Source organism: Eretmochelys imbricata, chromosome 9 (assembly GCF_965152235.1).
Source record: "Eretmochelys imbricata isolate rEreImb1 chromosome 9, rEreImb1.hap1, whole genome shotgun sequence".
NCBI lineage: Eukaryota > Metazoa > Chordata > Testudines > Cheloniidae > Eretmochelys > Eretmochelys imbricata.
This window is the reverse complement of record NC_135580.1, coordinates 47,680,223-47,706,281: the sequence shown is the minus strand read 5'-3', so window position 1 is coordinate 47,706,281 and position 26,059 is coordinate 47,680,223. Positions and strand designations below refer to the sequence as shown.

The following is a 26,059-nucleotide window of genomic DNA, read 5'->3' as shown; positions in this document are numbered from 1 at the left end:
AGGCTGTTTACAGATAAATTTCAGGGTAAACTGCAATGTGTCTGTAGTCTCTGATATAAACTGTCATCCTCTTTCTTTCCCGCTCATGCTGTCCAGGGGCCCTAGACTTGCGGCCACTACTGCAGCAATCCTCAACCTTTTCCACCCAGTGACCTCCTCTTACGTCCTGGGACAGCCCCTCCTGTTTGGCAAATGTGGGAATTGCAGGGGGACTGTGACCCTCTGACACCTGATTGTGACACTGAGGTTGAGAACCCCTGCCCTGCTGCACGTGGAGGGCACTGAGCGCAGAGGGTCTAGGTACATGTGCAATGAAGACGGGAGAACAGCGACTCAGTTGCTTTCCTCTGCCTTTAACCCAAGGGAAGCCCCTCCGTTTCACCTAACAGAACATAGGGAGCCCTTTGGAGCGGAGCTCTGCTGTGCAGAAGAGGTACACCGCTGTGTGGGCTCCCCAAATTCCAGCCCTTCTGTGCAGTGGAGTTGTAACAGTTCTGCTGCATATGGGTCCCCTGCACTTCAGAAGTGTGGAACAGGATTTGCCTCTCTGGAATAGACTTCTCTCTTCACTGTCATTGGTCTGGATTGACTGTGATTCTGTGGCTTGCAAGGTAGCTCTGCAAAAGGCACAACTGGTCTTAGATAAATACAATACAGTCCAAACAATTTCTGCCTAGCAGTGCTTGTTCAAAATTCTCAGTGTTTTCAGGGTGTGAAAATACACACATATTCTTTGTTTATATCTCCTGTAGCACTGTGGCTCACGATCAGCACTTCCCCTTCAAGTGATGATAAAATGGGCCTATGTAGTGCAAAGTGGGGGATAAAGCTTACTGAGTAAATACACTTGGTGCGTTATTGATAGTCTCACCACTGTAATGACGGTCAGTAAAAGCTGCCCAGTTAGACAAGCTGCTAAATGCATCTTCTTTTCTCTTGTAGAGCAGAAAAACTCAGACTGGTGTCCAGATTACTCTCCTGGTGGACGAAGTTCTCTCTCTGGTTCTGCAGCCTCATCAGAGAACTCCATTGTACCTACACAAACTACCAGAAGAGCAAGGTCTCCTCAGAAGGGGTATGGGTCCTGCATGGGAATAGTAGCACCAGTAGCACTTTCAAAGATGTGTGTATGAGTGGATATGACGCTCCCTCATTGAGAGTGTTGCAAGAACCCACTCAAGTAGGAGGCACTTTGAATCCCTTCCTCAGTGTACTGTCTCCTGCTTCCTGCCACTCCGCCCACACACTGCTTCAGAGCCCATGGGCCTGGTTCTCCTCTATGCAGAATTAACTCCGCTGAAGTCAGTGGATTTGCACCAAGGCAGGGCAAGGGGGAGAAGAATCAGGGATGTTCATTTTGTTGCAAGGTTACATGGAGCAGAGCTGCACAAAACCGGCCCATAGACCCTACAGAGGCTGAACTCCGAGCTTGTGATGCACAACCATCTTCCCCTGCATCCCTTTTTGTTCTCTTCTCTTGCCAGCCCTCCCATCAAATAAGTGATACAATACCTCTGCTCCCCTGCCCCATCATGGCATTCTCAAGTGCAGAGTCATGGCGACAAACCCATTATTTACTATTCTGATCATTCACTTGTTGCTTGCATTAGTCGAGTGTCCTTTGCTTTTTCTGGCTAGGCCCCTACTATGGCCAGAAAACCGCATGACCCATTGTTCCACAACAGTGACTCCACAGACCTATCACTCGGGGTTTTGTTTTCAAATTAAATTCAGTAAAGTCTCCCAGGTCCCTGAGTCTTGGCTCATATGTTCCGGAGAGCACTGATTGGTTTTCCACATCCCTGGTCTTCTACATCCCTATTAGAAACATGAAGATCCTGCTCCCAAGTGATCCCCACCCTCTAGTTCTCCAGCAGCAGCTCCTGCACCTCGCACTCCTAAGTCCTGGGATGCAGCTAGCTGACCCTCTTGCTGACAAGCACTGAATGGGATGTCCTTTGGCACCCAGCAGTATTGCTTTTCAGTCTGCTGTTGAATTACACTAAGTACCCACTTCCCGTATAGTACTCTCACCCCCTGCCAGCCTCACGTGATACAAGACTGGTACCAGGGTCAGTCTGGGATGCAGTCAGCTTTGTAGGGTTCAAAGAGCTCATGTTTGGGGAGGGGCTGTCTTTGGCTTCTGGGACATATCGAGGTGCTGTCTGGAAAAGAACCGACCCTGTTTCTATGTTGGCTTTTGGAAACATAGTGAAAAACCACAATAACTCTTTGGGGAAAATATTGTAATGTTTCATTCCCACCAGTCCTCTAATTTGAACAAAGGCAGCCTTTGAATTTCATTAACTAAAAGGGTTTGTTTTTATTTTCTGGGCACATTTTAATTAATTTATTTAATGTGCTTATTTTATTCCATTCTATTAAAATCAGCCAGGCCCTGGGCTGAGCCTGCACTGTACTGTCAGTGGCGTGGCTAGGATTATATGAAGTGGTTTGTACAGAGAGCCAGGTGAAAGAGAAAAAGCCAAATAGGGTTGCAGAAAGTGCATTTCATGGGTCCTCTGTCTGCCGGGGAGAGGGCTGGACTGGCAAGCCGTCACTGTCTGTCTCTCATGCTGTGTGATAGGTAGATCAAACCATGACACGTTTCTCCCCGTTCCCACAGCCTGATGGCTTCACTTCCTGTCCTACAAGAAGAGACGTTGTTCCGAAAGGGATTCTGGAGCTATCGAATCCCAGCCCTGCTCTATGTGCCGCAGTCCTGCACCATCCTGGCATTCGCCGAGGAGCGGGAGGATGAGGTGGATGAACACGCCAAGCTGATAGCAATGCGCAGAGGCACATACGATGGGACTACCCACCGTGTTCAGGTAATGCACATTTCATTAAAGCTGCTTTGGCTTTGGTTCACTTACTCGGGGGGCAGTACACTGGGTGCGGGGCCAGGACAGGGAACCAGAGAAATGAGGGTGTAATAGGCTTGCTGGTGCACCTTGGGATATCCACTGTGGTTCAGGGAGCCAGCTAGAGAGAGACAGGAACAGAGGGGCTGCTGGAGTGGATCCAGAGACACAAGACAGAGAGAGGCGGGCTGAGGGGTAAGCCTGGTGGGAGGTGGTGAAAACAGGAGGTAAATAACTTTTCATTCTGGTAAAACAAATATCTAGCTTACAAATAGTCAAAAATCGCTACACCACACAAAAGTGTGTATGGGATGTGCATATGGGAACTGGTTCATGTGTGTAGCCCATCAAAGTGTATTGGCTAACTTAATAATTCACCTGTTAATGACAGCTAGGCTGGTGGCAAGCTGGGGGCAGTTGATGCTCGATCCATTTGTAATAACTTCTAACAGCTGCAAATATATTAAAATACAGTATCTGTCTGCCGTCAGTATATCCCTCTCCTCTGGTCCTTCAGATGTGGCTTGTTGTCTTAGATCAGTGGTCTTCAACCTTTCTTCATTTGCGGACCCTTAAAAAATTTCAAATGGAGGTGCAGCCCTTTTGGAAATCTTACCCATAGGCTGCGGACCCACAGGGGTTCACAGATCAGAGGTTGAAATCCACTGTCTTAGATTGTAAGCTCTTCAGGACCAAGACCCTGTCTCTGCCTATCACTAGTGGGGTCTCAGAGCACTACAGTTATATATATATTCAGTAATAATGACACATGTAACCCCACAATAATTCAGTTAGATAGAGTTCAGCTGGTCAGAAAGAGATTTGGTGATTTCTGTCTGCACGCTGAGGTTTATTAAAATAAAAATATACAAACCCCACAAAGGAAAATATTGGTTAAATATGCCAGGTAAAGACAAAGGCTAAAAATGATCAATCAGTGGCTGTACTTGGGAATCATCTTCTAGTTGCAGTGCAACTAGTACAAAGACTAGATGACCCTTGCGGTCCCTTCTAGCCCTGTGATTCTATGGCCATGCTGTGTGCTATTAAATATAAACAAAAGACCGAGGGAATTGGGACTTGTGGGATCTGTACCCCAGCTCTGCTTCTGACTTGCTGTGTCTCTTCAGGCAAGTCGCTAAGTCAAAGTTTTCAAACATGGATGACAAAAGCTAGGTACCTGACTCCATATTCAGGCATCTCAATGACTTCAGTGCGATCTCTAGGTGCTTGGCACCTGTGAAAACCAGTCTCGTTATTTAGCTTTCTGAATAACACAGCAGGTCAGTGGCAGCGCTGGGGCATAAACCATTGACTTCCAGTTTCTTGCTCTAACCACTAGATTTTCTTCTTCCACCTCTTGTTTCCTGCCTGTATCTTTTATACAAGGATCCTTCCTCTGTAACACTGATTTATTTTTTCCCCTTGTCCCTCTTTGCATTCCCACATGGCAGTGGAATAAAATGGAGACCATTGTCAATGCGCAGCTGGAGGGCCACCGTTCCATGAACCCATGTCCTGTGTACGATGAAGTCACTGGGAACCTCATTCTGTTCTTTATAGCTGTCCCAGGAAAGGTCTCTGAAAACTACCAGATCAAGACAAAGACCAACTTGGTCCATCTGTGCCAGGTCACCAGCACTGATAATGGATGCTCCTGGAGCCCTGCGAAGGATCTCACTGAGACTGTCATTGGCACAGCACACAAGGACTGGGCCACCTTTGCAGTGGGACCAGGCCACGGTTTACAGTTGCTCAATGAGGCTCGGAGTCTTGTGATTCCTGCCTACGCCTATCGGATACTTGACCCTGGGAAAAAACCCACCCCACATGCCTTCTGCTTTGTTAGTTCTGACCACGGGAAGACTTGGGCAATGGGGAACTTTGTGGCAAAGGAGAGTGCTCTGGAGTGCCAAGTAGCTGAAGTGCACAGCCAAGGAGAGAGGGTGCTGTACTGCAATGCTAGAAGCAGCCAGGGAGCCAGAGTCCAGGCTGTGAGCTACAACCATGGGATGGGTTTTGATGGTGGTCAGCGGATTGAGAAGCTGGTAGAACCTCCCCATGGCTGCCATGGGAGTGTTACTGGCTTCCCAAGTCCTGCTAACATGAAGTCAGAGTGTCAGGACAGCTGGGTGCTCTACTCTCACCCCACAGACCCAGCTCGGCGGAGAAATTTAGGAGTGTACCTCAACAAGTGTCCCTTAGATCCCGCATGCTGGACAAGACCCACTCTCATCTTCAAGGGCTTGTGTGCTTATTCAGATCTGCAGCACATGGGGCAAGGCCCTGATGGCTTCCCACTGTTTTGCTGCCTGTTTGAGTTTGGCACCAGCTCGCAATACAAAGAGATTGTCTTCCTTATGTTCACTTTGAAACAAGCCTTTCCATCCGAGTGCTGAGCCACAGTGGACAGGCGCATTCAGTGTCTGCCTGAGAATCACCTTAGCTGACACTTCACTGCCATGTCTCACCTGTCAGCAAATGGCTTTTATCCCCTGCCTTTGTCCTGGCTGCGAAGCCATATGAAATGGATTGCTTTTCTTTTGCTGTTTCCTCCTCCACCCCTTCCCGCCTGGCTGCCTTTTTCAGCACCAAATAGCAAGAGTGAATGTGATTTTCATATAGTGCCATTCAGACTCACCAACGCAGCCAGTGTGTGGGCAGATGTGGTGTCCGTTACCTGCCCAACATTATTTAATAGACTGCCTGGGATGCTCCTTTGAAAATGGACATCATTGGTATCCCCTGTGCTTTGCAATAATGTCATCCCTACCTTTACCCCTTATTCCTCCCCTACCCCTGTCTCTCCTAAAATCCTTCTCTGGGCCATCAGCACATTGTGTTCTGAAAACCGCACCTCCCTGCTCTCTCAGCTTCTGGGGAGCCAGGATGCTGTGGCCGGATTGTTCTCTTTCTCATATAATACTATGCCATCCTCTGTCTTCTTCCCTGGCTTCCTACCCATTTCTGGATCATAGAATCATAGACTGGAAGGGACCTCGAAAGGTCATCTAGTCCAGTCCCCTGCACTCAAGGCAGGACTAAGTATTATCTAGGCCATCCCTGACCGGTTTTTATCCAACCTGCTCTTAAAAATCTCCAATGATAGAGATTGCACAACCTCCCTAGACAATTTATTTCAGGGCTTAACCACCCTGACAGTTAGGAAGTTTTTCCTAATGTCCAACCTAAACTGCCGTTGCTGCAATTTAAGCCCATTGTTTCTTCTCCTATTCTCAGACGTTAAGGAGAACAATTTTTCTCCCTTCTCCTTGTAACAGCCTTTTATATACTTGAAAACTGTTATCATGTCCCCCCACAGTCTTCTCTCCTCCAGACTAAACAAACCCAATTTTTTAAATCTTCTCTGATATGTCATGTTTTCTAGACCTTTAATAATTCTTTTTGCTCTTCTCTGGACTTTCTCCAATTCGTCCACATCTTTCCTGAAATGTGGCGCCCCGAACTGGACACAAGACTCCAGCTGAGGCCTAATCAGTGCGGAGTAGAGCAGAAGTATTACTTCTCGTGTCTTGCTTACAGCACTCCTGGATCCAGTTCAGGATTGCTCTCCTGGAATTCAAGACCTTCCCTGGACGCACTCCAGTCTAGCTAATATCTACCACTCATGCGCCTCCAATCCCAGCCTCTTCTCCTAGGTAGCTCTTTCTCTTGCACTGCCCCTTGCAGCTGGATTTCTCACCGCCAAGAAAGCCTCATTCACTCCCTCTCTTGAAATCTTACGTGGTCCAGCCTGTTCCCTTTCAAACACGGGGGTAGCTCCAGTAGATCACTTGCAGGAAGAAGACCAGATCTTAAGAAGGGGGAGGGGGGAATTTGGCCTGCATCAGAACTACAGGGTTAGGCCCAATAAGTATGGCCACTAATGGTAATTTCAAGTTTACTATGTTGAGAGGGATGAAGTGAGCTGTAGATCACGAAAGCTTATGCTCAAATAAATTGGTTAGTCTCTAAGGTGCCACAAGTACTCCTTTTCTTTTTGCAAATACAGACTAACACGGCTGTTACTCTGAAACCTATGTTGAGAGGGGAGATGCATGAATGTCCTATTAACCAAGGAGTGGGCCGTGAACCATCGGAGTTGTAGTGTTTTCTGAGAATTCTAAATAAAACAGGCTGGAGATTGCTCTTATAATCTCTGGCAAGTTCAGGTGGCTAGAAAGCATGATTATCCTTATTATACAGCATTTTCTGTGTACGTGGCCCTGTAAAAGAGGTGCAGTGTGTCAAACCGCTAATGGGTCCCTGCCCCAGTTGGCTCACAAGAACACAGTGTAATACAAGCAAACACAGGCATGAGCATATTCTTTCCAGAAGGATTTATGGAGCAGATGGATCTTCAGGAGTTGTTTTTTGAAGGAAGCCGCCTGGCCTATGGTGAGTCATAGGGTTAGAAGGGACCCGCAAGGGTCATGTACTCTAACCCCCAAGGGAGTAAGAGGTTCTGGTAGATATGTGGTGTGGTGTGAAGGGACGTACAAAGTTGGTTGGGGGGGGGCGGTTTATGACCAACTTATTGAATGTTTATTTCATTACAGCACTGTGGCCAATGGTAAACTACAATGAAAAACTGCTCACAAGTTCAAAAACCAAATGATGCAGCACATCCACACACTGGTGCCAGGGGTCTTTGGCTACCAAGCGTGAAAACACATTTGTACACCTTCCCATAATATATATTTACATAAATATGTATTTTGATTAAAATTCCAAGCAGACAATTTAAAAAAATTATTGATGAGGATGAGCCTCAGCAATCCAATAATTGCCCAGTGGAGAAAAAACACATTTGAACTACTGCGTCTCTATTCTAGAGTAAAAATGAAATGCTTCCCAAAGTTTGTGATCCTCTATTGAGCATGAAATTCCAACAGTATTTCTTCCAGGTGGGTGGCAAAGGGAGTGACCAGAAATGAATCAACAGCAAACACCAGGGAAGGGAGGGTAGAGGTGTAGGCTGGGGTGGAAGTATGGAGAGCTATGGAAGTTTTACCCAGTTCTCTGGACAGTATTCTGTTCCTGCAGAAAGATGCAGTCCAAGGTATTTGCAGTATAACAGACTGGGTGTGTATGTGTGCCCGCACAATGGCTCCAAGGGAAACATATTTATTTGCTTTATTAGTGAGGTAAAGTATTTGCTTTTTGGGGCTCTAGCAGGGCCTTTCCATGCCAGTTAGAGCAGTGACCCATGTAGGACTGTGTCAGGTTGACACTATCATTGCCTGTTGGAGTTTCTGCATGCTTGAGTGCCCTCTTGCTTGCTTCTTATTGTGTTCCTGGCTTTTGAAAGGGAGATGGTGAGCCTGCAGCAGCTGGAGGCCCACAAAAGCATTCTTGCGTGAGAGATCTGGGTGGCTGTTTTAAAAAAATACTTCCAGATCTCACTTAATTTCCCTTACTCCACTAGTTCCGCCTGAAGGCACCTGCAGTATACAGGTCCGGCCCACCCTCGGCACAGACTGGGGAACAAAGTATGATAGGAACTATGGAATCTCATGGCCAGCTCAAAGAAATCTGTAATTTCCCACTCCACTCCCCTCCCCAAGCTGCAGACTAACTAACAGGCTGGGCTGGAGTAGCTACAAAGTGAGAAGCAATTTGCTGGCTGATAAAAGAATGTCACTTGGCAGGTTTGTTTTCAGATCTAGGCCAGAGGCCAAAGTGCCCCCTTGTGGCCAACAGCATATTACTATTGCCTGACCAGCTTCTGGCTATTTTAAGCAAAGTGCTCTGGTTTGGAATCTGCCCATAGGTTTAACCTCTCTTGTCATTAACATTAGGAAATGCTTTCTGTTCCGTGATACCTGGGAGCCTCTCTGGGCTCTTCTCATCTGTCCACGCTCAGCAGTAGCCATTGAGAGCAGGTGAGAGGACCTTGTTGACAAACCATGCAGTGTGATGTTGTGTGTTCTCATGGGGTGACTGACTGCTGGGTGCTTTGAGCCATAATGCAAATAGCACTGATCCAGTGCACCGGTGCTTTCACAATCGCAGGTGCTGGCACACACTGTACTACTTTGGCCGTTGGGTTTTGTGTGTGCGTCCTGGGTGGTGTTATATGCAGGAGGACAGACTAGCTGATCTGGTCGTGCTTTCTGGCCTTAACTCTATGGCTGAAAACCCAGTTCATGTAATATGTGCATCCTACCACCTCTGATAGACCAGGTGGAATAACATCCCCACACTGTGGAAAAAATGTTTGGGCTTTGTCCATAGGCAGCTAAGACTTCAAATGTGATTGTCCAACACTGCAACGTGTCCCAGTTCTTTGGCTGTGGCATCATTCTCTCAATTATAATGAAATATGGCTGCTGCTGTGGTTGTCCAAAGGGTTACTTTCCAGGCTGCTGCTTCTGCTTTGGATTCTTGTGCCCGGCTTTCCCGTTTTTATTCTCTTGTTTTACAATGGGCACCAATCCAGATGTGTGCCACTTTGCTGGGATTATGATATCACAGGATCTTCTGAGTAGAAGAAGAAAACAGTGCAGGCACCTGTCCTGGTGGTGGGCCCTGCGGTTTTAATGTCGCCTTCCATGTAGTGATACCCATCATAGAGACTGCAGGGTGCAACAAGATCACTGTGCTTTCCCCCCAGTGGTATATATGCCAGTTCTCGGCAAGACAACTTCCAAAATCTCCTCTTCCCGTGGAAGAGCTAATCCGATCTCCTGAACAGCTCTTCTCCAACACAAACACACACACACACAAGGAAAGTTCACTGCTGCAGGAGTTATGGTAAGTGAGGCTAGAGAGCAGACTACTGTCTCTGGGTACGGTAGTATGATTCACACTCCATTCTTTGGGAATCAGGCATCCGACTCCAGGGGGTCCACACACACTAACCACATGGCAATCCCACTGTAGTCTTTTCCCACTGTGATAGGACTCACCCACCAGCAGCATAAGAACTAGGCCCCATCATCTTTTGAAACAATGTCCTCCTCATGCCACTTGAGACCATGCTGTAGTTTATGGTGTTACAGTGGGATTAATCTTTTAACGACATAGGAACTGGACTGAGCGCTATTTTGGGGCAGTGGAATCTGCATGGTATCCCTCCAGGATGCCACCTGCCTTTTTTTTCTGAGGTCCACCTCAAACACATGTGGCATACCCCAGCTTCTCTGCATATTTGAGCTTGGTTGTTCTGCACAACTGGGCACAGTGGCACCTTCAGCCATAAGCATGGTACATGCCATTGGCGGGGTGACAGTTAAGGGGCAGGGCCACCGGTGTGGAGGAAGGGGGAGTTTGCCCCAAGCTCCCCATTTGAGAGGACCCCCAAACCGAGTGGTGTTGTGACCTGGTGTGCTGGTTGGCAATGCCAGTCACTGAAATGGGGCCTAGCTGCTCCTCCATCATGACATTTGAAGTTAAAGTGAGAGTGGTTCCACTGTGAGTACCATGTAAAACCTCTTTGCGGCACCCCTTGCTGAAATTAGCATATCTGAAGGAAGACGCAGCTCAGAGTCTTCCAAAAGCTGACACCTCGCTGAGGTACCTGCAGGAGTATTTTCAGCCACAGATAAACATTAAAGAGACTAATTAGTCTTGTGACCGAATCAGCTGGGCTCGTGCCTTTTCAGGGGTGCACCACGGTGCTGAGAATTTAAAGCCTCTTATTACCTGGCACGAACTTCCAGTAAGTCAGCAGAACCTGTACTATAAGACAGCAAGGCTAATCTTGTTCACCAGCAACACTCACTCTGGGTCTGCTTGTAAGGTTACTGTATGGAACGCTCCTCCCTGCTGTGTTGAGCAGTGGTTTACCATGGCCTTGACATTTGGAGCTGTGCTGCTTCCTGCTGCAGCCACCATGCAGCAGTGGCGGCGTGTCAGCCTAGCCGAATGAGACACGCCCAACCAGCACCTTCAGCAGCGAACTCCCCAACGCTGCGTTTATTGTGTCTATACGCTGATGTTTAAGGACGGTTAAGCATGTACATGTTAGAGAAGGGACGTAAGTCCACAAGCAGGGGCTTGTGATTTAATTTAAATGTTGTGCTACTCGCTCTCTCCCCGTCCCCGCAGTGAAACGCAATGCCAGAAAAGGTAGGGGCTCTGGGTGAAGCTCAAATAATGGTATAGGCAAGAGTGCCTCAGGAAGCTGCCTTGTTGCCATGGTGACAAACCACACCTAGGAGTCTCTTTATGAGAGCATGTGGCAACCAGGGGCTTGGTGAGGCCCTGGCAGGACTGCAGCAGTTAAGGCCAGTTCTGACAGCAGGGCTGCTGGGGGCCCCCCTTCCAGCACTGACAGGGCTCCACAGCTGAGGGGCCCAAGACACTAGGGCGCAAGGTGTTGGGGAGGTTGCCGTCCTCCTGGCCCAGTGGACTGCAAGGAGGACAAGCTGCGCGGGAGGCCACTCTGAGGCTGAACCGTTCCTGCCCAGGGACGGCTCCCACGTTCCTGGCTGGGGAGGGAGGGAGCAGTGCCATGACAGCGGAGCTTCAGAGGGCTTCCTGCAGACGCAAGGAGCGGCGGGGGGGGCTGTAGTCCTGGCAGGGCAGAGCAGAGACACGCCCCAGCCAGGAGTGCCGGGAGGAGGACATATATTGGAATTCGTGAGACTTTGTGGTATGTGCCTCACCTACCAAAAGTCATCAGCCACCACTGCAATGCAGGGAAGCTACAGCAGCGGCCGCCATGGCCGGTCCTGAGAAGCTGACCCAGCTTGTGGCTAGCAGGCTGCTGCTACGTGTAGGACTGTGCAATTGATTGTAACGTCCCCTTTTCACACCCACGCACTTCATGCCAGGCAGAACAGTGCTGTGCCAGCCCACCTGAACACGTTGAGCTCACAACCACTGTACAGTACCTGAGGTCACACACAGCCCACCCACGTGCCTCACAAACATTGGTGATAGTGCCTGGGACAAGGTCTTTCGTATGGCACCCGCTGAAGCAGTGCAGTCTACAGTAGTTACTCCTCAGGATGGACAGGAAACCACAAGCATTGCAGCCACGCCAGTTCAGCTATTCTCCTACCTCCTTCCCACAACATAGGGCCTTGTGTATGGAAATAACTCGGAAGTCCTGAGCTCAACAGCAGTGCTGGACCATACGGAGGCTCCAAATGCGCTGGTGCAACCACAGCTGTCAGGAACACGGGGCCAGATTCTGGGCCAAGCCCCCTTAATTTTCCTCCCCCAAAAACAATGACCAGTCCAGTGCAATTCCAGCTTGCTCTGTTACATCCTGCTGCCCTTGTCCTAAGGGTCTGTTCTGGCAGCTGGGGATCGCTGGAGCTCAGTGACTCCCCAACCATGTCCCTTGTAACATAGCCACCTCACTTCCCCCATCCCTGGGAGGGGGGTTGGGTAGAGCTGACACTGGCTCTGCACCGCATGGGGACTCCCCAGGCAAGCAGAATCCAGAGCAGGCAGTTAAGCTGGCTCTCCAACCGCTTTGAGTTGGGGCCAAAGTGTGCATGTGCCAAAATGGTTGTGTCAAAAGCAGCTAGTTGTAAGTACGGGTCAGACAACCAAACATGTCACACAGTCAGTGTCCCTGCAATGTCCCTGTTTGCTTGCTGTAGACACACCCTCGGTTGTCATGTTCACTGCCCTGGAGACTAGCACTGAGCATGCCATGAAGTGAGCACAGGGCTGGGACAGGAACCTAAAGAAGCCATGTATAGACAAAGAAAGGGGAAGTGAAAGCACCAGCCTCCCTCTCCCTTTGCAGACTGGCCAAGTGTTTCTGTCCCATCCCACCTTGGGCTTTCGGGGTCTGACTTACCTTTGAGTGCAACTAACGCTGTGTCACAGAGGGAGATGTGCAGTTGTTGTCACCAGATCCCAGGACAAAGTTTGCCTGTAAGACTGACTTGTTTCCATGCAGGCTGGGCATAGTTTACAAGGTTCCTTCAAGTGCCATATGACACCCTGCTAGATTTTCAGGTCAGATTGTATTGAAGATTAAAGCAGCAATACAGCAGGTAAGAAAGGAGCGCTCTGGGGACAGCAAGTCCAATGCTAATAATCCTGTTTTTGTTTAGTCTCCTAAGGGGTCTTTGGTGGGTAAGAGGGGAAATAATAATCTCTAGCTCTTACACAGCACTTGTCATCAGTAGCTTTCAAAGTGCTTCACAGCCTTCAATATATTTACCCTCCCATCACCCTGTAAGGCCAGCAAGTGCTATTATCCCCATTGTACACAGGGGGAACTGTGTTACAGAGAGATTAAGGTCTGTCTATACCGGGGTGGGCAAACTTTTTGGCCTGAGGGCCACATCTGGGTATGGAAATTGTATGGTGGGCCATGAATGCTCACGAAATTGGGGTTGGGATGCAAGAGGGGGTGAGGGCTCTGACTGGGGGTGTGGGATCAGGGGTGGGGCCAGAAATGAGGAGTTCAGAGTGTGAGAGGTGGTTCCGGGCTGGGGTAGGCGGTTGGGGTGCGGGGGGTGGGGGGGTGGCAAGGGCTCCGGCTGGAGGTGAGGGCTCGGGATGAGGGATTTGTGGTGTAGGAGGGTGCTCCAGGCTGCGACCAAGGGGTTCGGCGGGTAGGAGGGGGATCAGGGCAGGGGAAGGGGGTTGGGGCACGGGGGAAAAAGGGCTCTGGCTTGGGGGGTGGGCTCTGGGGTGGGACCAGATATGAGGATTTCAGGGTGCAGGAGGGGGCTCCTGGCTCAGACAGGGGTGCAGGCGGCGCTTACCTCAAGCAGCTCCTGGAAGCAGCAGCATGTCCCTTCTCCAGCTCCTATGCAGAGGTGTTGCCAGGTGGATCTGCGCACTGTCCCGTCCTAGTTGCAGCTCCTGCAGCTCCCATTAGCCACAGTTCCTGGCCAATGAGAGCTGTGGGGGTGGCGCTTGGGGTGGGGGCAGCGTGCAGAGCCCCCTGGCTGCCCGTAAATGTAGGAGCCAGAGGAGGGACATACTGCTGCTTCCGGGAGCCTCAGCGTGCACACACAGAACAGCCTCCGACCCCGCTCCCTGGCTGGAGCATGGGAGTAGAGCAAGCCCCAGACCCCACTCCCCAGCGTGAGCTCGAGGGCTGGATTAAACCGGCTGGAAGGTCATATGTGGCACTCGGACCATGGTTTGCCCACTCCTGGTCTATACTATAGCTGCTCTAGGTCTGCTGCTGTAGTATAGATGCTTCCTCCTTCAACGGACAGGCATTTTCCATAGAAGTAAGGCAGTCCACCTCTCCGAGTGGCGGTCGCTAGGTTGGCAGAGGAATTCTTCCATCGATGTAGCCGCATCTACACTGGGGGTTAGGTTGACATAACTGCGGTGCTCAGGGTGTGAAATTTTTCATTGTCCTGAGTGATGTAGCTGGTTGATCTAATTTTCAAGTGCAGACCAGGCCTAAGTGATTTGTGCAAGGTCGCCCAGGAAATCTGTGGCACAGCTGGGAATTGAACCCTGGTCTCCCAACCCCTAGGCTAGGGCCCTAACCACTGGACAGAGGCAGGGAAAGTGAGAGAGGAGGAAGGATAGGGATGGAAAAAGAGAGGACCTGGCTTAGCTCTCAGTTACAGTGCTGTAAATCAAAGGAAATTCCAGTGAAGTCCATGAAGCTGCTCCAAAGTGGGGGAGCAGAATTGCGCCCCTGGCTGGGACTTTCTGATGCAGAATAGGGGGGACACAGGTGGTTAACCACTTGAGTTACAGTGTTGAGGGGGAGCGGAGGTTGGAGGAACGTGTCATGCTCACTCTGAGCTGTTTGATTTCTGAGGAAGTCGTCCTCGGCTTGGTTTCCTTTCCCTCTCTGTACCATTGAAACAGGAAGCTGGTGAGCTGCAGCTGCTGAGTGTTACTGAGACACACGAACGGCTCTGGCAGCTTCTAAACACTGACTGCTGGATTGTCAATAATGTTTCCTCCAGCTCTGGCAATGGATCGGTGCTGGTACCATGGGAACATCACTCGCTCCAAGGCTGAGGACTTGCTCTCCAAAGTGGGAAAGGATGGCAGCTTCCTAGTGCGGGCCAGTGAGTCGATCTCCTCAGCGTACGCGCTCTGTGTTCTGTAAGTATAGCTCTTACCTTTCGTGGGGCTCCATTGCTCCTGCCCGCTCTGTGTAGGGACTACCCCTACCTCCTCCCCAGCACAGAGACACAGCCACCCCACCTACCAGGAAGGTGCGACCTACCAGTGTGGTAGGTTTAACCTGGCCTGGCCACAGAGTGTGATGGAGGGGATTGAAAGAAACCACATTTGTGACAGTTGTTGTGGAACAAACCACACTAGTGAGGGGAGGCCAAAAACCCCTGATCCAAAAGGAGACAAAAATCCAAGGATGTCTCATGGATCGATGCGTTCAGAGATGGGGAACCATCCTGTTATCTCTGATCTGTCTGAATGACCCTCCCACTTGGGTCTTGTTCTCTTTGGAGTGGGGGGAAAAAAACCCTGAGCATGGCGCCCACCAGGCATTCTCTCCCATTGAAATACTCACAGCTCAGTGCATGTTTGACACCGCAGGTTGGTCAGTAAATGCCTTTTTCAGTCTGGCAGGTGTACTGCAAATGTGCAGGTAGCTTTGTGTGCCAACACTGGTCCTTACAGAGGCTGTCTCTGATTCAGCCTGAACAGGGACGTGGTCCTACAGAGGATGCAGGGTTCTAAGGATGGTAAAAACGGGGGGGAGGGGAAATCTCCCAGTGTCCTTAGCAGCTATTTCACTCCAAGTCAAAGACCCTTCCCCTGGAATGAAGATTAGGGATTGAATTGGAGAGATCAATGGCTCTGGTCTTGTTTGACTGAGTGCAGCTGATATAGTTGGTGTCAGGAGAGGCTGAGGCAGAGAGAGAGATCAGATTCAAGAGTTTGAGACTTTTTAAATTTTGTCACAGAAAACCATCATGCCATAGAATCATAGGGCTAAAAGGGAACACAAGTGTTATCTAGTCTAACCCCCTGCCAAGAAGCAAGATTTGTTGTGTATAAACCATCCAAAGATGGTGTCAGCCTATGAGAAATCAAATTAGCCTGCTAGGACCCCAGGCCTAACAATCATTTCATTTCACAGCTGCTGGGAACAGACTTTAAAAAAATCTCACCACGTTTTTCTTAGTAACCAAATAACAAGCAGGTTTCTTGCTGCTGCTTCCTCTTTAAAGTACATTTGTCTCCATTCTAAAAAGAGGAGCTGCTGCTTGAGCTGTGGTCTAACCGTCCACCTTTGAGCTCCAGCTTCTGGGGACAGTACAATACATGACAGAGAGTGTGAGTCTCAGAAAGAGTGTATGGGGCAGGCTAGCATGTCCTCCTGCACATATGTTGGATGGTAATGGGATGGTGGTGGTGCAGAGAGGGGAGTGCACAGTGGGGAGAGCATGCGTGTGTGTGGAGAGGGTGGCATATGGAAGGAAGGGATGTGCATATGGAGGGCAGGGTGTGTTTGGTAGGTGTGTTTGTGTATGGGGGGCAGAGGGAGGATGGGTGTCTGCAGACATGGAACATTTACATCTCTGGGTTGGGGATTGTCTGCATGTAATTTAGAGCTGGTGCCAAAGTCACTTGTTCCTGAACTATAACTTGGAATAAATAGCACAAATTGGCTTCTTCAGGGGCGCTTGCAAGATCCCTTTTATTTGCTTTGAACAAACACACACACAAACGAAATACTGTTTGCAGACACTAGGAAGCTGCGAATATTTGCATCAGTTTTCCCTCTGAAGTGTTTCCTCAGCCATCTTTGAAAGCCCTTTGCGCAGTTCTGAGAGACAAGGAATCAGGGAACAGAAACAACATGGTGACCAAAGTTGTCTAAAATGGGGGCCAAAAGTCAGGCTCCTCAGTCCATATTTAGATGCTTAAATAAGTGGGCTGGGTTTCAGAGGTGCTGAGCACCCAGCAGCTTTCTCTGAAGTCATTGGGAGCTGCTAGGCACTCAGCACTTTTGAAATTCAGGCCACTTGTTATTTAGGTGCCTAAATATACTACTAAGAACCTAACTGTAAGCCCTCATTTTTGAAAATCTCAGGCCACGTAACTTCAATGACCAATCATGCAGCACAAATAGCAAATTAGGAAGAGAGAATGCTTGAAGCAGTAGTCGTGGGTGGACAGGTCATAAGCAAATTATAGGCCAAAATGTGTCACCCAACCCATGTGTCGATTACTGGGACAATTTATAAAATCAAGTCTGCTGGTGGATAATTCACTAAGAGAATAGGGACTAAACATGCTGAATAAATTGTTCACTGGGAATAGATCTCCCAGCTCGGGTGGTAACAATAAACCATCCCGGTTTCTCAGTGTTAAGGGTAATCATGTTTACTGGAGCTGCTCGGAACATTTTCAACTAAATATGTTTTCATCGAAATATGATGATTAGTCAAAGCCGAGATGTTTTGTGGAGTCGTATCAATTTTGATTAAGTTTTCAACAGGAAGATGTCTGAGCTCCAGGGCGCTCTGGTCTTTTCTGAGCCAAGAGAAAAAGAGAACCAAATAAAAACCCTGACCTTTTGGATATAAAACCAAACATTTCGACACAATTCTGCTTTGCAGAAACATTCAAAAGGTTCTAATATGGAGCGAAAACAAACTTCAGCACTTCAAAAGTTGTCACCAAGCAGACGTGTCATTCTCCAGCCAGAGTTAATGTTCATCTAGCAGCTCCATTGAAATTAGAATGGGGACTTGAATAATTTTTTATCCTGCTGAGCCAAATAGATTTTCCTGGAGGGATGTTGCAGGAAAATAATTATTTGAATAATGACAGACCGAGGGGGTGTGTGTGTAAGTAATAATGCCTTCCCTTCTTTTATTGCTCCGACAGCAGCAAAATAGAACTTAGAAGACAAATTGTACAAACAGCAAATACACAGTGAATGCCCTCCTCCAGACACTTTCATCCTCTGTTCTGTAGTCTAATCCTTATGACCTGATTGCCCCAGGAAAGGCAAGGACCAGAGTGATTCTTCTTCTTTCCATGTTACTGGAACGTTTGGTTTGCCCATTTATTAACTAGAAATGACTACTGAGCTCTTGCACTCAAGGAATTCAACGGGAAATGATTGCCTAGCTCATGAACTCAAAAAGGGTTTAACAGCAGCTGTGTCTGAAACTAGCATTATCCCTCCACTGGGACCTTCTGTCTTGATGTGCTTTTGTTCAAGATGATGGAAAACATAAACAGTTAGACAGGGAGGGAAGCTACGGGGGGAGGGGGGGAGACTGTATTTTCCTTGTGTGTCTTTATTAAAAACCCATGGCTTTCCTTTAAGATCCTTCTCGGCAAATCACTATTTTAAAGACCAGATACAGTGGCTCTAGATCATGTACCAATTGAAAGCAGCGCTAACGAATATCTGCAAAATCACTAGGTTGGAAGTTCGTGCGTCGGAACTCTTCAGATGTAGCACTGTGAAGCCATTTGGCAATGATAAGGATTTCTTCCAGGAAACCCAAAAAGAAACTCCCTTGCAGGACTTAGCACCTCTTAGAGAGTTTGTCCCAAACACAAAGGCACAAAGGCACCAAGACCTGGATGGACCAGTATTGCCCTCATCTACTGGGCAATGAAACTGGAAAAGGCTGGGGTGTTGGGTGTGATAAAGAGCGGATGTTTTGAGGTGGGAAGGGCTTCCCTTCATACACCTGAAGGCACTGGCATGTACAGAAGCTCATTTTGGTGCTGAAACCAATTAGAATACAGTGGATGAAGAGGACTTGATCCTTCTGACAAAAGAAAATTCCACTCTTTCCAGGACATGTCTCCAATTAAAGACATTTCATGCTGCCACCTCCTTTGGCCTCTTATTGGAGACTAAGCCATGCAGCATATTCTACATGCTGAAAAGTCCTTGGGAGGAAGATATCCCCTCCACTTCGTGAATAACTGAAGATCTTTGTTGAGCCTTGTCTCCACTGAACATGTATAGAAATACTTCCCACTGCTTCAGCCCAGACATGGGTACTTCTGTAAATATCTGTAGAGTCAGACAAGGCCTTAATAGCCCACAGCATGTAATAAATTAAGGTTGTAGAGGGATTGTTTTGGAGCATTTTGCACCTCTCATAAACATTATGTCCATTGGGTGGTGTCCTGTGAATTCACCTTTTAAAGGCATAGGGAGAGCTGAGATAGCAGGACTATAGACATGAATAGAGCTGTAGCATTTATCTTCTATCAAGAGAAAGGGACACCTCCTGAATAGAACCCAAATGTTGCCAAAGACAAATGCCCATCCAGACAGGATTTGGAGGCATCCTATTACCAAGGAGATAATACTCCTACATGAGTTTGGAAGCCCCTTCCAAAATCCCTGGGTTCTACTCCTGGGTAGAGGAGTAGCGTTTTGCTAGGTGACCTTGGGCCAGCCACTGCCAGCTCTGTACTTCAGTTTCCCCATCTGTAAAATGGGCATAATGATGCTGACTTCCTTTGTGACTTAGAATTCTCTGGATGAAAAGCGCTCAGTGAGAGCTGGTTATTTGTTTTCCTTGTTACCAGTTGCTGATCGGCTCAGTGATGGTCTGAAAGAAGGCGAGCAGAGTTGTATCCAATATCTTTCCAGTATCTGAGGGTAGCACATGTGATCTGTCCGCACTGGTATTAGCTGAATTCCTAGGGGGGGTTGCCCGTCTCACTGTGTATCTGTACAGTGCTTGGCAGAGCAGGGTCCTGATTGTGGTTGGGCCCTATAGCTGCTACCATAATATACACAGTAAAGAGCAGTTCTGATTTGCAGCAAGGCCTAAGCCACACTGGAAGAGGAGAGGAAATATGTGCTCATTCCCCTTTCCCTCTTTTGCCTTCAGGAGCTCGTGCAGGGGAGGGAGCTAGGAGACAGATGAGGAAGCATGTTGGGACACATTTAGCCTCAGGAAATTGCTTTGATGGGTGCTGCATATACCATCAATATGTCCAAGATCAGCAATGCTTGTGGCTTTTTCTAAAAACATTCTTAAGAAACATCTCAAAGAGAATCTTTTTAGGTGAAAAGTGAAAGTATCTAGGACCAACGGTGGAGCAGTCCTGGTGCTTAAGAGCTAAAAGCTTAAGAGCAATGAAGTTATAACAACAAAGCAAGGCAGATAAATGGAGGTTGTTAGCCGACTGTTTGATTCATGGCATTCTCCATTTGTGCATGGCTGAGTCATGAGATTGCTAAGGAGGATTCCCACAGGGAGAGCCACTTTTGCTCATACCATTCATATATCATCTCATAGCCCTTTATTAGCTTTCCCTGTAGATGTTCCTCTGGTTAAATCTCTCTAATACTATATAACAACAACCTCTGACAGCCGGTGCTTGCCACCTGATCGTGCACCCAGTGTGCTTTGATGGCCTGATAGTCATTGAGCTGGTTTGTTTATCAGTTTCATAATCTCCATACACACAAATTTTCTCTCATCAGCTACATAATCAGCACTGTTCTCATCTCAGCCCCTTTTTGCATATCTGCAGGAGGAAGTGGTGGAAGAGTTCTGCATTGACAGATAAAAACAAAACCAAATCCCACTCCTAGCGGGGAGATCCCCAACTGGTGTCAACTGTCATCGCTCCATTGACGTTAAAGGAGCTCTGATAGCTGATGAACTGCCCCTGGCTGGGTCTGGGAGCACTGAAGAGATGTGGGTAGGTGCGTGAACACTTCAGATCACTTCGCAATGAGCCCTCAGACCTGTTGTGGGGTGGCGCTGCACTCTGAAGGGCGTTCCAGCTCTATTCTTGTGCATCTTGCTTAAAAGAACCCAGGTTCAGAGGGAGCTGTGTGGCTAAATCCTGTAGTCAGCATTGAAAATCTCACCCCAGTGTATGAGTAACTTGGTTTTATGCTCTGTCTGACTCCAAATGCAAGGCTGTATAACCCCTAAGGAATCTCTCTCTCGCTCTCTCTTGATGTGATTCAGAAAAGCCTAGTTTGAATAAACATATATACCAAATCACAAAGGAGACAAGTATGTCGGTATGCATCAGCCAACCCTCCTCCTCGGGAAGGCTGACAACAGACCACCTTTCCTGACCCTCTGGAGATGGGCTGCAAGCCTTATCTGTTTTGCCCCTGGGGATGCTAAAACAGAATTGAGATTAGTTTTTGGAGGGAAATGGGATTGAAATTTGTGTCCTTTGTTGGTAGAGAGCCAGTTTGTGGAGTGTGTTTTAACTTAGTGCTGGGCAGGTGCTGAGAGCTGTTGGATCACATCTGTAACCACTGGAAAGTAAATAAACATGTATTCCTCCATCATGCTGGGAGCAGCCCCCCACCCCACCCCAGGCATTATGTGAGTTCAGCAAAATTCAGCAGCCATCAAGGAAGGCTGCACATTCTGCACGGCTCTGCCATCAGGTTGGACTTCCAGCTCTTGACAAGTTGTTGATGTGTCCCTCGTTGGACAAAGACCGAGTACCCCCTTTAGATAGGGGTCCGGTTCTGTTTTCATCTATGTCTGGTGCAAATGAGTTTAGGCCACAGAGTCAGGGTAAGTCTAATTTGATTTACTGTCCACCCTGGGGAGGTGGTAGAAGAAAGTGTGGTTTATGGCTGTTCTACTTGCACTAAAATAATCAAGTGAGTTTCAACTCATACCCATTGTTATTTCAGTGCAGGTCTCTGTATGGACTCTTACTTCAGAATAAAAATATCCTATTGCAATTCAATTTAAATTAGTTAAACAAGTTTGTGTGTAGACCAACCCTTTGATTTACTCATTCAACTCTGAATTTGGCCTGGTGTCTGGGATTTCTCCCTTTTCGTTCCTTTCGGGCATGCACACTCTTCTGGCAGCCAGAACTAGGTGCTGTTTTCTTTTTTCTGGCCAGCAGGGGAGTTGAACAACTCACTCTGAAGAGGAGTCCATCATCACTTTCTGATGTGACCTCTACAACATGATGAAGTGCCCCCAAACTTAAGCACTGTAGGATTTTGTTAATTAATATGTTCTCAGGAAATGAACAGATATTTGAAACCCTTGTGAAAAGTAATGCACATTGGAAAACATAATCCCATCAATACATATAAAATGATTGGGTCTAAATTAGTTATTACCTCTCAGGAAAGAGATCTTGGAGTCACTGTGGATATTTCTCTGAAAACAACTGCCCAACATGCAGCAGCAGTCAAAAAAGTGAACAGAATGTTCGGAACCGTTAGGAAAGGGATAGATAATAAAACTGAAAATATCATAATGCAACTACATAAATCATGATATGCCAACACCTTGAATACTGCATGAAGTTCTGATCTCCCCATCTCAAAAAAGATATATTTGAATTGGAAAAGGTACAGAGAAGGGCAACAAAAATATGTAGGAGTATGGAACAGCTTCCAAATGAGGAGAGATTAAAAAGACAGGGACTGTTCAGTTTAGAAAAGAGACGACCAATGTGGGATTTGATAGAGGTCTATAAAATCTTGAATGGTGTAGAGAAAGCTAATAAGGAAGTGTTATTTACCTCTTCACATAACACACAGAACTAGGGATCATCCAATGAAATTAGTAGGCATAAGGTTTAAAACGAACAAAAGGAAGTATTTCTTCACACAACACATAGTCAACCTGTGGAACTCGTTGCCAGGGGATGTGATGGCCAAAACTATAAGTGGGTTCAAAAAAGAATTAGATAAGTTCACAGAGGGATAGGTCTATCAGTGGTTATTAGCTAAGATGGTCAAGGACGCAACCCCATGCTTTGGGTGTCCCTAAACCTCTGGCTGTCAGAAGCTGGGAGTGGACGATGGGATGGATCTCTTGATTATTGCCCTATTCTATTTATTCCCTCTTAAACATCTGGCACTGGCTGCTGTCAGAAGACAGGATACTGGGCTAGATGGACCATTGGTCTGACCCAGTATGGCCATTCTTATGTTCTTATTAAGTCATCAGTCTATGTCAGAGTCTTCCATTCAATTTCTGTTGTTATGGAATGATGCTATGATAAGATTCCCCCATAGATATGTTCTAACAACCTCTCCTCCAATCTGTTCCAGGTTCCGGAATTGCGTTTATACCTACAGGATTCTACCCAATAAAGAAAATAAGCTAATTGTCCAGGTAAGACATATTTGAATGCAGACACCATACCACAAATATGTATCTGGCTTAGGGCTTGTCTGAATGGGACTTTAGTGCACAGCCAGCCAGAATACAAATCTACAGCCCCATATGGACCCTACTACAGTGCTCTAAAAGTTCCAAGCGCACTTCACTTTACTGCCGTTTGAAATGAAAGTATGTCAAAGCACACTACAGAATTTGTAGTGTGCTATAGCAATCTTCACGTTGGACGCTATTGCACAACAAACTAGATTCACATCCTGGCTTGCCGCGTGGTGATGTCCGGCATAGACAAGCCCTGACACTTAAGATTGCTCATATGTATCATTTCACCATGGCTCTTACACTAAAACAATTAACTGTATTCATCAAAGCAACATTCACACTGAACCCAAGACTAATCTCCTTCTCCAAGCCTAAGCCCACTTCTACCACGATACTCCACCGTAGCAGTACACTAATAACCTCTCTAACACATCTGCTTTCAATTCAACAATACAACTGCTCACTGTGCACACATCAAGTAACTGAAAAGTCACACTGCAGTGAACGACCTGAACTCCAGCCTTCTAGTACTATGTTATTTAATAACTTAATGACAATTAGCATGCTAAAATCACAAAGTTAGCATCTCTACACACCTTGCACCAGGCAGAGAAGACAAAGTGAACTACAGACTCAGAATTTAAGAGGCAGTTTAATCCAGTGAGTTGGGACTCTCAGCTGGTTTCTGTTCCCAACTGTCAGTGACCAGTTGTGTGACCTTTCACAGGTCATTCCACTTCTGTTCCCTCTCCAACCCTTTGTCTTGCCAATTTAGATAGTATGAACTTTGGGCCTGTATGTTGTATAGTGCCTAGCATAAGGAGATCCCTGTTTGAGCTGGACCTCTTGGATAACACAGATTCTACTTTAGGTTTACATTGGGACTGTTAAAAAAATCATCTCACCCAGGCAATACAATGAAAGAAAGCTATATATACACATTATTGGTATGTGCACTATTTCATCGGTACACTCCTGATACATTGTTTAATAAGGTGGCAGGATGAAGTTAAGTTTGTGCAGTGTGACTTTGATTTTTGCTGGGTTCACTAAGGGTGTTTAAGTGAAAATAAGCATGCTAGAGAGGAGATTAGAGTACTGAAGTGGTTGTATGCCATGATGGCGATAGATCAGTGCTTGGGGTTGGTCTTGTGTTGGGCATGGTTGCTATTATTATTTATAGGGCTGTCAAGCAATTAAAAAAAAGTAATCACAATTAATCGCATTGCTAAACAATAATAGAATACCATTTAAATATTTTTGGATGTTTTCTGCATTTTCAAATATATTGATTTCAATTACGACACAGAATACAAATATTTTTGATTACAAGTATTTGCACTGTAAAAAACCAAAATAAATAGTATTTTAGGGCTGTCAATTAATCGCAGTTAACTCATGCCATTATCTCAAAAAAATTAATCATGATTAAAAAAATTAATCGCGATTAATCACAGTTTTAATCGCACTGTTACACAATAGAATACCAATTGAATGTATTAAATTGGATGTTTTTCTACATTTTCATATATATTGTATTCTGTGTTGTAATTGAAATCAAAGTGTATATTTGATTACAAATATTTGCACTGTAAAAATGATAAACAAAAGAATTAGTATTTTTCAGTTCACCTCATACAAGTACTGTAGTGCAATCTCTTTGTCAATATATATGAAAATGTACAAGAACATTCCAAAATATTTAATACATCGCCTGAGTTAACTGCGATTAATCGACAGCCCTAATTATTTATATTACAATAGTATCTAAAAGCCCTAACTGCGGTTGGGGGCCTATTGTGATAGGGGCTGGATACAGACTTCATGAGAGGTGGTCCCTGCCTGAAGAGCTTATAATCTAACTAGACAAAGCAGACAAAGTGGGGGGAAACTAAGGCACAGAGTGGTAATGGCTTGCCCAGGGTCATGCAGCAGGTCGGTGCAGAGCTGGGACTAGGACCCAGCACTAGTTAATGGTGTCCTTACTTTTTAGCGTGTTGTGAGGAAATACAGTTAAGGAGCCTTAACTCTAAATAAAAGGTTTGTTTTAGGGAATGGGAATTTCCTGATTTTTTTTTATATATATATATATATATATATATATATATATAAAACCCCCCAGAGTAAATGCTGGAGCTGGGCACCTAGCTGTGAGGGGTTAGAAAGGGCGGGAGGGGTAACCAGAAAGGGGGGATGTGGAGCCAAAATTTTGCATATCCCATGGAGAAAGCTTTAACCAACATGCCAAGTTCCTGTGACTGCCGCTCTAAGCTTTTCACTCGAAGCAGCAGCAGCCCTGAGGGTGTCGGCCAGCTTTGAGAAGCTGGAGCATCAGTTAGAACATTGTGTGCCCACAGTGTAAAGTTTTAAACAGAGGAGCTCCAACTGTTTCCCCTGCGCCCCGTCCAGCTCAGCTCCCAGGACCTCAGCCTGTCTCCATGCCCTGCTGCACCTGTTGCCCATATCCTATCTCCACTGTTCTTCCCAGTTTTCTTCTTGTGAACTATAAACACGCATCCATGAATTAGCAGTTTAGTTGAATATTTTAAGCAAGCTTCTTTGTGTTCAGAATGAGGGCTGCATATCTGGGGAGGAGACGTGTTATTCATACACAAGAGAGATCTAATCCTTTGAGTGCTTTGTGCAGCCTTAACCTGGGAAATGCTATTGCACTTCCATAATTCCTAACACACTTTATGATCATGAACAAGAGCGTGAAAAATATATATTTACCCACCCAGCCTTGAAATAATGTGCACACCAAACTAAAACCGCACCCCACCATCCCACGCACAATTAAACCTCCAGGGAAGGTTTCTCTGTCTGATAAGTAAAACCCCGAACTCCAGATTCAGGTTTAATAGGTATTCATTTGGTGGCTCAATTTCTGAGGGTTAATGCTCACTGGGAAATATATAGAATCAGTGGATGGGCATAGCCTTTAAGTCCACTGGATCTCTGTCAGGAGGGATCCCTCCAAGTCCACTGGATCTATTAATAGTGGTCACTGGATGCAGTTAGTGATACTAAGATTCCACTGGGTCTACTTGAGAGTGATCTGCTAAAATCCAGTAGGTTTCTACAGGAGTCATCAATCATCATGAAGGTCTGTGTAAAGTAGTTTCTGGGATTCCACTGAATCTGTAACGTGATTGGTTGGGATTC

At 46.8% G+C, this 26,059-nt stretch overlaps 2 protein-coding genes across 4 annotated transcripts in view; both read left to right on the top strand.

Annotated features, from left to right (window-relative positions):
• Positions 1 to 2,630: 2,630 nt before the first annotated feature.
• Positions 2,631 to 5,263, top strand: NEU2 (neuraminidase 2). The gene is made up of 2 exons (XM_077826950.1): positions 2,631 to 2,831; positions 4,319 to 5,263. Exons 1-2 carry the CDS (start codon positions 2,631 to 2,633, stop codon positions 5,261 to 5,263), a joined length of 1,146 nt encoding a protein of 381 aa, XP_077683076.1.
• Positions 5,264 to 12,710: 7,447 nt separating this feature from the next.
• The window catches only part of INPP5D (inositol polyphosphate-5-phosphatase D), an 80,138-nt gene continuing 66,789 nt past the window's right edge, over positions 12,711 to 26,059 (top strand). For 2 of the 3 annotated variants that reach the window (XM_077825907.1, XM_077825906.1), the window contains exons 1-2: positions 14,681 to 14,864; positions 22,783 to 22,846. In XM_077825907.1, coding sequence (XP_077682033.1) covers positions 14,710 to 14,864; positions 22,783 to 22,846 — 219 coding nt within the window. In that variant the 5' untranslated portion in view covers positions 14,681 to 14,709. Of the gene's footprint in view, positions 12,827 to 14,680; positions 14,865 to 22,782; positions 22,847 to 26,059 lie in introns of those variants that run through there. The other variant, XM_077825908.1, reaches the window with a different exon arrangement.

Bases quoted from the DNA above. Each gene is read 5' to 3' on its own strand.
- NEU2 (XM_077826950.1), top strand. From the start codon at position 2,631: ATGGCTTCACTTCCTGTCCTACAAGAAGAGACGTTGTTCCGAAAGGGA. The intron at 2,832-4,318 runs GTAATGCACATT...CCCACATGGCAG, and splicing joins GGACTACCCACCGTGTTCAG to TGGAATAAAATGGAGACCAT.